General features: G+C 38.8%; 1 protein-coding gene across 5 annotated transcripts in view; it reads left to right on the top strand.

Moving 5' to 3' along the window:
- LOC122867308 (protocadherin-15-like) overlaps nucleotides 1-16,881 on the top strand; it is a 176,968-nt gene that overhangs the window by 30,320 nt on the left and 129,767 nt on the right. For 4 of the 5 annotated variants that reach the window (XR_006375893.1, XR_006375891.1, XM_044177952.1 and 1 more), the window contains exons 3-6: nucleotides 7,132-7,146; nucleotides 8,071-8,136; nucleotides 14,979-15,139; nucleotides 15,710-15,865. Coding sequence is in view for 2 of the 5 variants with exons in the window: in XM_044177952.1 (XP_044033887.1) it covers nucleotides 7,132-7,146; nucleotides 8,071-8,136; nucleotides 14,979-15,139; nucleotides 15,710-15,865 (398 nt within the window). In the remaining 3 variants the exon portion in view is untranslated. The remainder of the gene's footprint in view (nucleotides 1-7,131; nucleotides 7,147-8,070; nucleotides 8,137-14,978; nucleotides 15,140-15,709; nucleotides 15,866-16,881) is intronic. The other variant, XR_006375892.1, reaches the window with a different exon arrangement.

The raw sequence follows: 16,881 nt of genomic DNA, 5'->3' as shown, positions 1-16,881 counted from the left end.
GGAGGGGTGTTTATGTATTTCCTCAAAACAACTACCTTCTGATTACCACCACTACCGCTGTCAGCTGTGTTCAGCCCTGCACCAGCTGGGAACAGACCTGACATACTGAGACAGAGACAGAGAGAGAGAGAGAAGAAGAGAGTTAGGATAATGGATAAGCCAGCACAGTGACAAAGTGGTGATCCCTACAGCACTGAGCCTGTGTGTATGTATGTGTGTCTTTGTGTGTGTGCAAGCGGGTCTACAATCCGTTTTCTCCAGAGATACATCAATCTAACACAAGGTCACACTGTCTCTCCTCTACAATCCTCTCCTTTTACTCCTCTCCTCTGTCCCCCTGAATCATCTCCTCTCTCCTCTTCAGTTTTGTCCCCTCTGCTCCTCCTCTGTCCTCCATGGATGAATGGATCAGAGGGGGGAAGGATGGATGGATGAATGGGTGATGGATGAACGGCTGGCTGGTTGGGTAGAGGAGGGACGATGGAGAGGAATCGGACCCCAGGGAGAGGTCTAGATTGGTATACCTGCTGATGGAAGCTTAAAAAGGACATGACACATGAGAACTTTTAGAGGAAAAAAACACCCTTTCTCCTGCCTGCTCCTTTCAACCTTTTACTACCACATCTCTCAATCCTCTTGTTTCATAGATTGTGTAGTATATTTTTAGAAGTCATGCCTGTCAGACAGCCAGTCGAGCTGTAGCAAAACTTTTTGGTATACGGGCTGAAATGTGTTGTGAGCTGTGTTGCGGAGCAGAGCATCGATTAGAATGAATGAAAGAAATTACTACTTGGCTTCTTTCAACATTTTCATTTACACAGTTTTAATAATGTGCTTTTAATAAGTAAATTATCTCAAAGAGGCTCTTTGCATATTAATTAAGTTATATCAAAAAGCCCCAATTTATAATTAAATTACAAACCCTGTGGAACACTATTAATGGCTACACGCCCACACATACTGTGGGGATGCTACACACTTATACACATGTTGTTCACAATATTAGGTCACTGTGATGCCATTAATCCTCATTAACTTTATTGTGTGCATATGAAAGAGACAATCAAAACACATTTTTCTGCAGATTTTGCTGCATTGTTTTAAAGGGTATTCTAAAAGACATGTTTTTTTAAATGACGTCTCTACAGATCTCACTTGATGCAACTGCATATTAAATGGCAGTTTCTTCCATCTCCTCTCTTGTTACATGATCAATTTCACTTCATTCTTGCTCTTTAGGGTGGACAGTTTCATCATAAAATGTTTTCCTTGCCATTTTTGAGTGTGCCACATCCAAATTCTATGGCCATCAATTAACAGTGGAAATTTTAGAGAGCTCCTCTCTCCTTTAAGAGAGAAATCTTTTCAGAAATCTGATCACACACACAGACGTCTCTTGAGAAAACGTCTGTTTGCCTTTTTTGTATGTTTGCATATTATTCCAGCATATTTTCGAGTTCACCAGCATTGGGTTTTCCCATTCACAATCTAGACTCCAGGCAAGGTAGCCAAGCGAGTATATAACAGATGGTAACAAGCAGACTGCAGTCAAGTAAAAACTTCAACTCACTAATATGGCACGGTAAAAAATTGTATTAAAAAGCTTTAGAAACTATTTTGAACTTGTATTAGAAAGAAAGTGTTAAGCCTGAAATTAGAAAGTTAGCAGCCACTGGACTACACCATCTCTACTTGTTTTTTGCCACTAATTTGACATTAACATGTGGCTGGATATTCTTCTCATCACTCTCATAACTCTCATCAAGACAGCAAATAAGCATATTTCCCACAATGTCAAACTATTGCTTTAAGGTTGTTTGTTTTACTTGACTACATTACCAACACCATTCAACCCATTCCCCTCTGGAGAAGAAACAAGAATACAGAACATTATAATCTTTAGAGGACTGCCTGCTATTTCTTCTGCCCTGTGAAATGGGCCCACAGTGCATCATCATTCACAGGCCCAGTCTGAAACATCATCAGATGAAACGAGTCAATTATTTCAGTGGAAGCAGGCCAGTGTGATGGCTCCGGTGCCTGTGGTATTCTTCACTGTCATTTGGGAAGAAAGCATCCTCAGCTTGCCAGTACTTTCTGCTAGTCTGTGTCGTCTGATCCTTTGCCATGGAGTTAACCTCTGCAGACACACTGCTAATTTCTCATTGGATTATATGTAATGCAGCTATGATTAGTATTCAGATTTTTTTCCCTAACATGTGCTTATGGTCCACATTAGCTTTCCCAGGCATTTTGTAGACTTGTTCCCCCCACTACGTTCCGTTGCTATGCTAAATATATGTTACTTTACTACATGTAAATGCTTTCATCAGAAATACTTTCTATTGTATGGTAGAAAAGTATTGACACAAGCTAGATGAGAAGATCAATATCACTGTCATATCTGTCAGTTAAACATGAAGCTAAAGCCAGCATCTGATTAGCGTAGACGCGCTTAGCATAGAGGCTGGAAATAGGGGGAAACAGCTAGCCTGGCTCTGTCCGTAGCCTGGCTCTAAAGCTCACTAATTAAAACGATATATCTCGTTTGTTTAATCAGTACAAAAACCGAAGTGTAAAAACAACAATTTGTGGTTTTAAAGAGGCTCTTGGAATGTCGAACTATTCCTTTAATATTGTAACAATACCACAACATTAAAGCCCATATTAATATCTTTGTTGTAGTTCATTGTGGAAGCTTTTCTCTGTGAAGTGATTCATTCTACACAGCCAATGGATCCTGGCTCAACACACACACACACACACACACACACACACACACACACACACACACACACACACACACACACACACACACACACAAACACACAGTCAGCCTTGTCCAGGTGCCCCATTGAGTCACAGTCTCAGCATGTATATTTTATGGTAACTCTAGCATGTGTGAGTGTGCGAGTGCAGAAAGGCATACGGGCTCGACTGTGTAAATTGTGTGAAGTGGCGTGAATGTGCACATGGAGTTGTGTCGTGAAGAAATGGTTCCTAAGCAGCGTGTGTGTGTGTGTGTGTGTATCATGGAGACAGTTGCTAAGCTGTGTGTCTGTGTGTACTGAACAACAATAGCTGTTTTCAACCAGCTGAAGCCTGATTGGACTCTTGGGTGATTGCTGTGGTCTTCAGCTGCAAGCACAGTCACTTCCCTCTCTCTCTTGGTCGACTTTGTTCTTAATGGGGACTTTTTTTTCAGCCAACCCTTGGCAACCCATACCTGCTTATTCTGCCTGCCAAATTTAGATGGACAGCATTTGAATAGTAAATAAAGAAGATATTGATTGAAACACCGCAAGTTTAAATAAAGACGCGTTGGGTGGATGATAAATCTGAAATGGAGCAAGCTTTTCTCATTGACTGCCTGTGATATTGTATGAATGGCAAGGTCTATTTCAAAGTTTTAAGTATTTTTTTTATTATTATTTGATCCACACCTTGAACGCTCTACCCTCATTCCCCTCACATAGCTCTCCATGGAGCTTTTCATCACCTTGACAGAAACCTGGCATTAGATGGATTTATTCACTTGCTCATGCACAAAGTCATTTTAGTGATTATTTTTTCCAGAAACTTTGAAAGAGGTAGGCACAAGTCTGTGCTTACAGGAGAATAAGTGAGTGCTTACAGGAAGACAAGTACATATGAATGAGGGAAGAAATGCACAAGTAAACTTTTGAGGGTGAACATGAGTGGACACTTAATGGGGACAAGTACCTGCATACAAGAGAACACTAATTGTGCTGCGGAGCACTTTTATTGGATATCTCAAACAAACAAGTGTACTCTTGTCAGGAAATATGCCTGTGACCTATTCTATGCAACTGACTCTTCATCCTGAATTTTCTCCCTAGTGTGGTTTTCTGTAAGATTGTCAACCTTGAGTTAATCTCTGTAAACAGATATCTGCATACGAACGCAGAGTCTGTAGGCAAGGGACAAGATTTTGGTATCGGAAGCGCTCTGGTTTCTGTTTGTAGTCCGAGTAGTATTGACCAATCATGTTTGAGCGGGCTTTGGTGGCATGCAAGTAAACAGTCTGTGTTAAGAGCAAAAGAGGCAGAACGCATTGGCCGAAATACAATCTTGGAACCCATCGGCTATCATCTGATGATGATTTATCTTTTTATCAATCTTGGAACCCTAGAGATTAGCTTTTTATTAGCTTTTTAAAAATGTATCTGCATTCAAATCATCATCAGACGATATCCAATGGGTTCTGAGATTGCTAATCAGACTGTAAACAATGACCAGCGCACGGAAGAGGAAGTCTTGGCCCGGATATCCATTATCCTTTTATCTGGATATCCACTGGCTTCACCGGAAGCCCCATAAATATTGGGCTAAATCATCGTCAGACAATAGCCAATGGTTCCAAGATTGACCTTGCGTTAACTTGACTGTCATGCACAGAGAAAGGAAATTACTGTAACTCATGATTAAATTTAGGACCTGCTAACAATATGTGGCAACTTAATTGATTCCATCTTCTTGTTAAACTTCTGTGCAAATACATGGAAGCATTTGTTTTAATGAAGATTTAACTTGAAAGAAGTGCCAACAATTTCTGCAAATTTATCATAGACAGAGAGAAATTGGATAAAAAATTAGCATTACCTGTCCCTTCCAGGTAGTTTGATTTTAAAAAGATTTAGCTAATTTCATTTTCATTTCTCATCGTGTTCATCTGTCACTTTAAATTACAACCCGGACTGTTTACTGTTTCATCCCATTTAATTTTTATTATTTGAGGGGGAAAGCAGACTGACAGGTAGAGCGAGGGAGGCATATGAGAAGAGACAGAGGAGGGAAGAAACTGAGGGGAGAGAAAGAGACAGAGATGCCCTATAGAGAACAAATGTCTGGTTAGTAATAGATGAGGGGCATCAGCTTACACTGAAGGATAAAAAGGCAGTCAAGCAGGGGATACACATCTGTCATCTGCTGTTCACACACACACATATGCACACAAACACACACCGGCCAGCTGGTAGAGTGTGATGTAACTAGTGACTATTGTTCCATGGCTCATGCATCTTTCTGGATTGCTAACCTGAGATGCACCCTTAAAAAAGCTTCAAAAGGTGAAGAGGTAAAATTCTCGCTCACCACCACAGAGACCTGGGGTGGTGAGCGAACGGATGGACTTTTTCAACATACATAGTACATAGTACAATATCTGATCCTGGCAAATAAAGCATGATTAGCATTTTTACAGATATGTCCAGACGACTCAAATCACTTGGTTGGAGGGAGAGATCATTGTCTTGGTTAAATATTAAAACCCTGACAATTAAGGATTAGTTCGATATTTTGGGAAATATGCTTACGTGCATGCTGCGGCTCTTCTGCCAACAGTGTCTCCCTTCAAGCTTCTCCTCTTGCGCTGTGCGCAGGCACTCAGTGTGTGGCATGTGAGGCAGCTTCATTCTTTCCACCCGTATCTCTGGATTAGGATGTTATAGCTTGTAAATATGTAAATAGTGTGTTTGTGTTCCTATCTCACTCTTTCTCTCTGGATTAAGATTTTACTACAGGTTGTAAATATGTAAATAATTCATTTGCTCTTGATCTTCTCCCTCCTCCCTTCCCTTGTAGATTATTTTAATTAATTTTTTTTAATTTTTTTTATTCAAATGCACGATGTGCCTGTAGTGAGTTTGCGATTATTTGGCCAAAATTTTTTCTATCTACATTTTATGTCTTAAATTAAAGTGATCTCTCCCTTCCTGCGCTAAACTGTATGCTGAACTGGGTGATGGCGTCAACAACATGCAAATGAACGTATGACATATGGCGACTTTTAGCGACTTTTGGAGCTAGTGTTAGCTACTTTCAAAAGTAAAGAATTGGCAACACTGTATAAAAGTATTTTGCATAGGATATAGGGTTGACTAGCAACACCGATGTAGATGTAGTGTGGTCAGGTTGCTTACAGGTTAACAGGGACAGGAACTGCAGTGCATAGCAAATTGGACATTCCAACTTGGGAGAAAGATGGGGGTTGTTTTTGTTTTTAAGCTTTAAAATGTGGGTTTAAAAAAGTGCACACTGAAGACAATAAAGTATACCTTTATATGTGTAGTTTGAACCTTTTTACTTGTCATGCTGCCTGACAAAATAATCATCTCCGGATGCTAGCTCCAACAACTGCTTGGTTGCTAAGAAATGCCAAAGCTGTGGACAAACTATCAAGTAGCTAATATGGCAACGAAGAACTCTTTTAGCATATTTGCCACTAGATATGTCATTCACTTATATAACTTCCTATACATTCAAGCATTTGGCTTGGTTTGAGGGTCAGTTTTAAATCAGCATGCCTATGAGCTAAGAAAACATTTCTTTGCCTCCTTCTCAACATGACAAATTGGAAAACCAGTCATTTTCAGCACTAAGATAAGCTAAATCAGAGCCCTAGGACAGTTTAATCTATATTTGGGACCATTCAATACCGTTCAACTCCCATAGCAAGAAACAAGACACAATACCAATGAATCCTGAGATAATCTATGATGTCACACAGTTGTAATGCTTAATCGTGGAGCGAGAGAAAGTGTGATCATTGTTCCATGAAGTTTATTTTCTAGGTGAGCAGATATCTGTCTTCCAGCCTCCTTGTGGGATTTTTCCCAACTGTTCTCTAGAGCTGTACAATAATGTTGCCCTGTCTGGTGAATGTGGATGTTCTTGTGTTTCTGTATCCTGGTAAGGACGGAGGGATAAAGGAGAATCCTTGAATGTCGGTCCTGTTTTTCCACTCTGAATGGAACCATTTTGAGCCTACAGCTTGGGCTAAATTTATTTTGTCATAGTAATACAGTAAGGTGGCTGTGAATGAGGTGGGAAAGCTTACAGAGATAAGCACATCAACATTTCTATACTGTACATGCAAACACAACACAGCACATTTCTTATTTACTTGTGCGCTGCTTATTTCATGTTTGACTCGACACTATCCACTTTCTGTTGGTTGTTTTGTTGTCTTGCTTTGCTCTGAAGAAGGTTAATTCTTATCTTTTATGATTTCTTTCTTCTACTTTTTCCTTCTTCCTATCCTCTTTTGGCTGCTACCTTCCTGTTCCTCCTCTCTCCTTCCTGGTGGGATGTGGCTATCTCAAACTGCAGATTGGCAATATGAGGGTAAGAACTATCTCCTCTTCTTATTAACTCCCTCTAACCGTGGAGAGATGGTTGTAGGGGGGTTTATGCCTGTCGTTACTGATTTTAAAAAAAAGGACATTAGTCTCTCTTCACTGTCAAGTCTTGCCTCCTTTACCTCAATTCTTTTTCTAAGACATTTCATTCCAATTAGGATTCCTCTGCTCTTTTCCTACCCAATCCATTTCCTTTCACTGTAGAGAGAACAATGAGGTTAACAAGATCTAGATTATATCTAACAAGTTTACCCTTTAATTATGTCTGTGTATTTATTGCTGTTGTCCTTACAGCATCTCTTAGCCATGATGTTTAACTTTCTATATTTAGTTTTTTACTTGTTCTATTTGTCTTTGTCTCTTTCTCTAAAACAAGTGTCTCCCTGTCCATCATCATTTTCATCTGTCTGGATTTTTCTCCCCTTTTTTTTTTACTTTCCTTTGCTAACCCCTTACACCTCAGTCCTTTTCTCCACTCCCTCCCTATTTTCACCTTCACTCCTTTCAGTACCTTGCTGTTGCCACTCATAACCACACTCAACCACCAGATATATATATATATATATATATATATATATATATATATATATATATATATATATATATATATATATATATATATATATATGTGTGTGTGTGTGTGTGTGTGTGTGTATACACACAGCACTGTGCTGTGCAGAATCCGATTCAATTTCAACCCTCACAGAGTGATTGCAGAAGCCACTTTTTTTAAAGGAAAAAACTTACAAGCCATTTAAAAAAATGTTCCTTCTAAATACTAACATTCATCAAATGAAATCATCCATATGCTTCACAATTGAGTTCAAGCTTATCAAAAATGTATATAAAGCAGTAAAACCCGAGAGGGTGCCAATGTTAACTCTAAATTGAATCTTTTTCACCCTCCCAGAATGTAAACTGTCTCGGTCGGGTCCTCCTGCTACCATCGTTGCCATAGACGAAGAAAGCCCCAATGGTAAAGTATTCAGCTGTCTTACTTCTTCATTCTATGCTGGATTTTTTTTAAATAGAGATCTATAACTCTAGCTGTGACAAGTGAACATTTTTGAAGTTTTTCAGCTAATCATCACCTTTTACCGTATGTTAAACAAACACTGTTAGATGATCTTGACCTTTTCAGCAGATGCTGATTGGCATGGCATGTAACCTGCACCATTAATATTCATTAGGTCTGCGCCAACTGTGTCATAGTTGGAGTCTGATCCCTGTCACAGGAGATAAGATATTAGGTCATTCAATTTAAGCTAAATCACTGTGTATGAGCATAAACAACAAAAAGATATGAGTGTCCTTGCCTCTTTCTATGTGTGTATGCTTGTGTTACAGCCGTTTCCCTGTTTCCAATCTTTATGCTAGGCTAAGCTAACAGCTGCTTCCTGGTTGTAGATACATATTAAACGGACAGTTATGAGAGTGATATCGATCTTTTTCAATCGATTTCCCAAAATGTCTAACAAGTCGTTTAATGTGAATTTGCAACAATAGCTACTTTTGTCTGATAGATGAAGTTAGCTATATTTGGGATCCAAAGCATCTTGTGTTTTGGGGCCTGAGTTGTAATGATTTTGTCAGTAACTTTTCCAGTGATAACTTGGTTTAAGTCCAAGTTAATGTTTAAGGTATAGTGATTATACTTTTAAAAAAAGATACTATTATCAATTATTTCTGTTTCTGAGACCTTGTGTGTCAAGTGGTTGTTTTGCAAATAAATCCTTGAGTTAGACAATAATGATGGACATTTGTATGACTACAACTCCTAATTTGAATATTTGAGACAAATAGCTTTTCTTCTCTTCTCTCCTACCACATTGAACCACCTGACTAAACAAAAATAAGGCTGCCAGAGTTTTCAGACACCTTTTATCGGAACACCAAAGGAAATATCTTCAGTGTATTTTTGTTCCCAGAGTTAGCTCAAACTGTTTAAAACCTTCTTAGCTAATTAGTGGCTCCTGGTTTGATGGCTCTGCCATTTAGACTTTACAGAGGAATATAAACAAGCACACAATCCCACAGCCTCCTTTGGAGTGTGTTTTAGTGCAGGCTTGTGTGTGTATATGAACATAATTTTTGTAGAGTTCAGAGGAGGTTATTCGTGGAGGGATCACATTTTAATTGATGAGTTTAATCCTTACTTTGGTAAGTAAAGTAAGGCTTATGTTGGCCTTGAGGAAAGCCACTAAATCTTATGGGGGAAGGTGAAATGTACACAGACAAGTTGGTCTGTGTGGTTAAATCAGCCTCTTATCTCCAGCCTATAGATTACTGTTCAGAATCAGAAACCTGTCGTAATGTTTGCTGTGTCTGCTTTTCAACTAAATTTTAAATTGTGAGACATGATCACTGTAATCCTAACTGACATAAAAAGAGATTAGCATAGCAACACCAAACACAGAGGAGAGCAGCCCCTTCCATCTATCCAGCTGGCATGTCTGTATCTGTTGATGGCTTAATGCATCCTATTAAGCTATCCATCCTCATATTTCTCCTATTTCCATTTTTACTGTGTTCTTCTATATTCTTGATTCAGAAGAGTGTTTATTGTATGCACATCAGTCTGGGACTGGTAATTACATTAAGTACTTTGTTTTGCATTTCCCATTTGCCACCCATGTTTGTCGTCAATGACAATTAGATTTATTAGTTATGTACAGTATGAAGTGAATGGCTCAAGGACACCTCTGGGTGGGTTATTATTTACTTTTTTTATCCAGAAAATGTTATATAAGGTAGGCAGGTACAACCTCCGCTTATCAGAGGTTTGGGCAGTATAGCCTGTGTGTAGCCTGAGAGGCGAAACTCAATACAAAGTCAGAAAATCACTCACCGCTGCTGTTAAGCTTATTGCTGTGAGCACACATTATACAAGGCTACTTAGATGAGCATATCAACATTTTTATTGCCTCCTCTTTTGGGATTTGAGTGAGAAAATCCAACTGAAAATGTAAAAGTGAGGGGGACAAAAATAGGATTTCGAAAACACACACCCAGTGGAAATTATGCCCTTGCATTGACATTCTTTCAGCTACAAAATAGTTTCAATTCAAGATATCATAATATGAGTTTAGCCTTGCAGATTGGCTGAGATTGTGTGATTGTGCATGTGTGGCAATACCACAATTTTCATGAAAAAAAATCTTATTTTGGTTATTTGTGTTCAGAAAGCAATAGATTTGGCTGTAAAATTGCATTTAATAGAGTGTTTTGCAATGGGATGATGTTAAAACCTCTGGCAGCTACAATGTGGCTATATGTGTCACATGGCTATATGTGTGCATATACATAACAACAATATGTGCATTGCGTGGTTTGTTTGTTTGTGTGCTGATGTGTTCATTGTGTACATACTACATGTACAAGTGTGTTTGTGCCTGTTTGTGCAGTAATCTTTCTAACAGGGCTGTTGAAGTATAATTTAGTATTGGATTGGTTCGTACGCATAATGCCATGTATTGCTCTGTGGCTGTGAAATAGTGTTACAGATTTAATAGAGAATCTTGCTTCAGGGTGATTATCTTGGGTTGGTGTTGGCAAAAGGGAGCGAGAGACTCCAGGAAAGAAAAGAGGAGGAGGGAAAGAGAAGGGGGTAACAAGATACAAGTTAGGGAATTTTTCCTCAAGGAAATGCCATAAAAGAAGATAATGATGAATTTAGGGATGTGATTTTAATAATATCAAGTAAAAGGGTGATTAGAATGAGTGGATAGGTGTGGGTGTGGGACAGACAGACATAGAGCCACACACACCCACATACATGCACAGAATGACACACACACATTTAGCAAAGAGACATCAGTATCTCCACTTTAGCAGGAGTCCTCACAGTAACATAACATACGCAATGCCATTCCCCTGATGCATGAAATTTATCATTTAGCAGGTAATACATGCTACATCAGCATACAAAATTGCATGTAATAATATACAATCATCTACCCTTCTGCTCTAACATTATTAGTGCACTGCTGTAAATACAATCAGCTTTGCTAATCTAGCTTGACCACTGATAATGCTGCAAGGGTCCCGAAGGCACATAAAATAGTAATTATACATATATAGAAAAGCATCCCACCTGCTATTTTCAGCAGCAAAATATATTAGCTAAAGTTGTTTTAAAATCTCAAGTTTGTATTAGGGTTAAGGTCATTGTTGAAATACAACAAACAAATACAGTAGTGTTATCATCATATTCCAATGAATAAACAGAAAATCCTGAATCTGGTCATGAAGACTCAATTACAACTGCCAAAAGCAACAGTAAAAAGATAAAAGTACAAATGCCTCCACTTTTTCTGGTAAATTTCTTTCTTGAGGTTTCTTCTTTGTATTTTTTTCCTTTTACTACAATTTTCAGATGAAATAAAAACATGACTGCCTTTGGCCTTTCCAAGAAAAAAAGATATTGATTGTCAGCATATAATATACATATTTTAATTTGGTTTGGTGGATGGTGCCTGGCTGAGTAGTTCTCTCATTCGATTGAAGATGAACCTTAGTGTTACTTAGCCAATGGAAATCATCAGTAAGCCTCTACTGCTTACCTTCTCTCAATCCAGATAACAGATTGACTAAATTTATAATGCTAGTGTGTTGTAAGAAGACTCGTACCTGGTTAATGCCACACAGATGGGTTATCAGTAGCAAGAGCGTAGACATTATAAGACATCTTTTACTTCTCTGTGCCTCGTTCTCTGAACTTTTGTCTTTTCATCCTTCTTGAGAAACTGGTAACAGGGACAGCATGTGAGGTAGTAAATGCAGTGCCACTTTTTTGTCAGATGTCTGATAGAAGAGTGGTGTCTAATAACAGATTTTTTTGCCACTTGGGGGCAGCGAAAACAAAGTTGTGAACACAATACTGACATATTATCACCTTTAAAGTTGTTTAAGTTGTTAGCAAACATTTGTCTATTTACACATCGAACAGACACAGTGCAACATTAAGCATGCATTTGGAGTGGTGTTTCTAGTGAATATTAACTCTCTTTTTAGCTCTTGTTTTGGTCTCCACCAAATCCTCAAACAAATATCTGGCTCGTTAGCTACTAAATGTTCACGGTGTTCACCAGCTAGTCACTAACTTTGTCTGTCTGCTGTGGTGCTGACAGTGTGGTTTTAAGACGTTTCACTGATAACAGTGAGCGGTCAGATTGAACCAAAATAGTTGTGAGCCAGGAAAGCAAAACAATGAGCTAAAAGTCGCTATAAGGGTCTGTAGAGCTGTTGGAAACTGCAGTCGGTTGATATTTGTTTGAGGGTTCATCAATATGAATGAACCCTTCCATATACAAATCATATGGTCCATTGTTAATATAAAAAAGTATTGATTATAGCTGCTTTAATTGCAGCTCATTTTCCTTCAACATGACCTATCCTGAATTTTTGTGATTAAGTTGTCAGGTCAAACAGAAACTTTATGTGGGCCTACATTCACTTTTTCTGTTGTCCTACCTACTGTATATTGGTATTCGCCTTGAATACCTCTTTCATACTCGCACCACAAGCTGAAGTAACACATAGATGTGATGACATACCTGGCTGACACACCAGCAGTGTCCCCACATTCAGTGAAGCTAATGTCCTGTAAAAATTCTATTAATGCGCCGCCACAATGCTCATTTTCGCTCTATTTTCTCCTAATATTCTCTTTACTCTTTATTTCTATCAGCCTCCCATTCAACCCAATCTTTCTTACCTCACTTTCCTCTGTTACCTTTCTCATTTCTCTTTCTCTCTAATTGCTCTTTGTGCTGCTTTTTCTTGGACAGTTCCTTCTGTCTGCTCTCTGCGTTTCTGCACACACACTCAACAGCTTCATGTGGTTCTGCCTGTGTGCTTTGACACATGGGTCAATTTAATCAGGTGCTGCTGAGTGCAGTATTCAGTCACACATCCAATGAAGTGAGGTCACTGTTCACTGCCCAAATTATATTAGATGGTCTATGGAATTAAATTAGAAACAGTTACACAAGGTGTAGGCACTATCTGTCTCTTTCTTCTTTGCCTGCCTGTACTTGTGTTTTTTATTCAGTTTGCAAGACAGAAGCAGAAAACTAAAAGAGAGATAGCCAATAGATGGCAAGGAATGAAACTCCCCTAATGAATTCCATTTTCTATCCCATTTCTCATATAAAGAAACCAATTTCATTAAATTTCCCCGTTTATTTAACATCAGCGAATCAGAGCAAGGCATTTGACACGGTTTCCATGGTAGCACAGAAGGCCATGACCCAATTTTATGTCTGGCAGATCAGATATGAGATCGTTCCGTGCGTGTGTGTTTATGTTGTTGTATGTGTGCGGATGTGTGTGTGCACAAGGAGGCAAAATTTTAAGTTTTCTTGCGTACACACACACAGGCACACACACACACAAGCAAACACAATCCTGCTTGCCTCTTCAACTTTTTTTCTCTCTCTCTTCTTCTAAATCTATCTCTCATTTCTAATTTTCACTCTCTGTCTATTGCTCTACCTTTGTCTGTCTCTCTCTCTCTCTCTCTCTCTCTCTCTCTCTCTCTCTCTCTCACTCACACACACACACACACACACACACACACAATAGTTTTTTTGGATTAATTATGCACTGTGTAGGGCCTGGTAATGGGTTTCTTATGATTTGGAGCTGTACCGAGTTAAGTGGTTAAACTTTTTGCTTCTCTACTGTCTTTTTTTCTTACTTGAATATTATCAAACCTCTTCTGTTTAAAAATTTTCCAGTAAACTTAAAAATAACCCTTGACAGATAATGGCTGTGTATTTTCATCTTGACAACCACGTATTGGTTATGAAACTGATTAAATACCTGAAATAGCATGTGAACCAAGTAAAAATAAAAAGTACTTGAAATCACTGTGAAATCCAGCGGTATATTTAAACACATTTTGATTTTTAGATACTAATGCAAACAATTTGCAAACTCAGTGGCAGCGCTCGGTTTTCATCAATACTGTCACCAGTGTCAGGACGTTTCTATGAAATACAGATGTCTATCTGATTCTCCGTCTGCCTTTTCTTTCTTCTTGGGAAATGTACCTTCTCTGACCCCTTGTCCTCCTTTGCTACAACTTTTCGTGGCTTTGTACTGATTGAGAGATTATATGCATTGCTTGAAAATATGAAGCTGACAGTTTCCATTCAAGTCATATCTCTGACATGTCTCTCTCTCTCTCTCTCTCTCTCTCTCTCTCTCTCTCTCTCTCTCTCAATGTTCCTCTCATTCCCAAATCACTTGACCACCCAGAGTTGACTGTGTTAAATGAATCAAGTTTTATTCCATCTGTGCCGTCTGTCTTATTAAAATGTTTACTTTTATTTATGGGTTGGTGAAAAACCATGCAGATGAAAGCGTTGAAGTTATTTGAACATTTGCATTATTCCGGCAGACCAGCTTTCTCTCTTTCTCTGTTGATTTTATTTTGTGTCCATTTGGTCTGAATTATTCCAGGTACTGGTTTAGAGAAGGCAATCAGAAAAGCCTCTATATCTGGTCTGTCTTACTTACAGTAATTTAATTTTACAGAGTTCCACATGCTTTTTACTCTGTCTCTCTATCTTTCTGTTTGTGCGCTTCCCCATTTCATTGCCCTAGACCTTGGCTACAACCTAAATATAATTTCATTAATTGAGAACATGAAGAAAAGCAAAAAGTCTCTCTGTTTCCTTATCTTTCGTTAATAAGGTTTGATCTAGGACCATTTCTCTGCAGAAGTTATTTGAATCATACTCTATATCCAGGAACTTTGTGTCCCTCTCTCCAGCTGTTGGGTTAATACAAGTGTTTTTACTTTATTACCAGGAACGTTATTGGTGGAGAACATGCAGATAAATGGAGTGGCTGAGGGTCCAGATCGTACCATCTCTCTGTCTCTAAGGGATAACCATGACCACTGGGTGATCCTTGACCCTTCCAAACAAGCCCTTTACCTCAACAGTACCGGACGGGTTCTGGATAGAGATGTAAACTATATTATTTTAGTCTCATCTGTTCTGAAAAGTTATATTTTTTAGCCCTGTTAATTTTTTATCTTACAGTGTCTTATCTTGCATACTCTATTTTGCTCTTGTTGGTTTGGCTCCTCAATGTCAGATAGATCTTAATGAATCTGGTGTGTCACACAATCTCACACTAGTGGCACAGGTACTATAATGTTTCTCTAATTAAGAGCACATTTAATATAATGTTGTTTCAACAGATGGAGACAATACCTCTTTGTTTCTTTGGTCCTAGTTTTTCTTTTTCACTTGAGTTTTTCTAGCATTTGCTATTATGAGAACTCATAATAGCAAAGAATAGAGAAAGTTTTAGCTCCATCTCAACTGGAAAACAACCAGCCTCCTGCTGTTTTGCTCTGTAAAGTAATCCAGCAGATGTTTTTGAGTCTGATTTGGCACAAAAAGTAAAATACAAGAAACTGGCAGTCTTCTGTGCAATAGTTTTTGTTTTATTTTCTGGTTAATGATTTATCGCTATTGTACAATTGTAGTTTTTAACCATATGTCTATCCCCTCTGTTTCTCCCTTTTCCAGCCCCCCTCATTTATTCACTCCATTGTGGTTCAGGTTCAGTGTACCAATGAGCTGGTTGGCACAGTGATTTTACATGAAGTCCGCATCGTTGTTCGAGACCGCAATGACAATGCACCACGTTTCCAACAGCCAAGATACTATGTCGCCGTCAGTGAGGTAAAACACACACACATACACAGTAACTGTCACACATAAAACATACACAACCTCTCACAGAGATGTAGTGTAGTCAAAAAAAAGCATAAAACTCAATGTGTGGTGGAAATACTTTACAGTCGTTCACCTAAATCAAGAGCCATTTATTGCACTTCCTGCAGTACTGCTGTCTATCATGATGGCAGGTACAGGACTCTAGAGAGACTAGAGACCATAAGGGGGGAGAGAGCTACAGTCCAGTCCAGCATGAGTACAGTAGATCAGCACACACAGTGATCTGCACTCAGAAAATGTAGCCTGGCACAGGTGCAATGTGTTTTAAATAAAAACCTCCAACAAATAGTATTCTACATGGCGTTTTGCTGTCAGACTAAAGTTGAAGACTAAAGTTTTTGGGCAGCTGAGGAAAGGAAATAAATCTGTTATTCTAAGGCTTCCAAAATAGTCTTTAAGATGCCAATCCCACAGTTAGTGTGTCCTCCAGAGTCTGGGGGAGCAGAAGTCAACTAGAGAAGGTTCAAACCTAAACTGGACAAGGATACATGTAGCTGCTGCCAGCACAGACCTAGGCGTACCCTGTAGAATATCTCATTATACAGTCTTCCACAGCCTGTCCAACTCAATCTGTCTTCTCAACCTCTCCCTTTCTCTCTCTTGGCCTCCCTTCTCTTGTTTTTGCAGCTCTCCCACTTCCTTGCCCCCTCACCACTGCCAGCTCTTCATTATGTCACCTTTTCTCAACCTCTCCACCTTTCCTCTGCCGGACTCTATATATTTCTGGTTATCTTTTCTTCCTCCTCCACCCCACCACCTCTTACAGCTCTCCAGTTTCTCATTACTCCTAATATAATTCCCTCCATTCACTTCAACGACCACCATACAATTTAGGAGATGCATCGTAAAAAACTCTCACGAAAAATATGATTCGTGTGCCAGGCCAAGGTAAATGTGGGGGTAATAATTTTTAAAAAAGTGAATACATTTATTCTGATGTGGGCAATAATTAATATTTGAGT

Source organism: Siniperca chuatsi, linkage group LG20 (assembly GCF_020085105.1).
Source record: "Siniperca chuatsi isolate FFG_IHB_CAS linkage group LG20, ASM2008510v1, whole genome shotgun sequence".
Taxonomy (NCBI): domain Eukaryota; kingdom Metazoa; phylum Chordata; class Actinopteri; order Centrarchiformes; family Sinipercidae; genus Siniperca; species Siniperca chuatsi.
The sequence above is the reverse complement of the archived record's forward strand: the minus strand, read 5'-3'. Positions and strand labels throughout refer to the sequence as shown.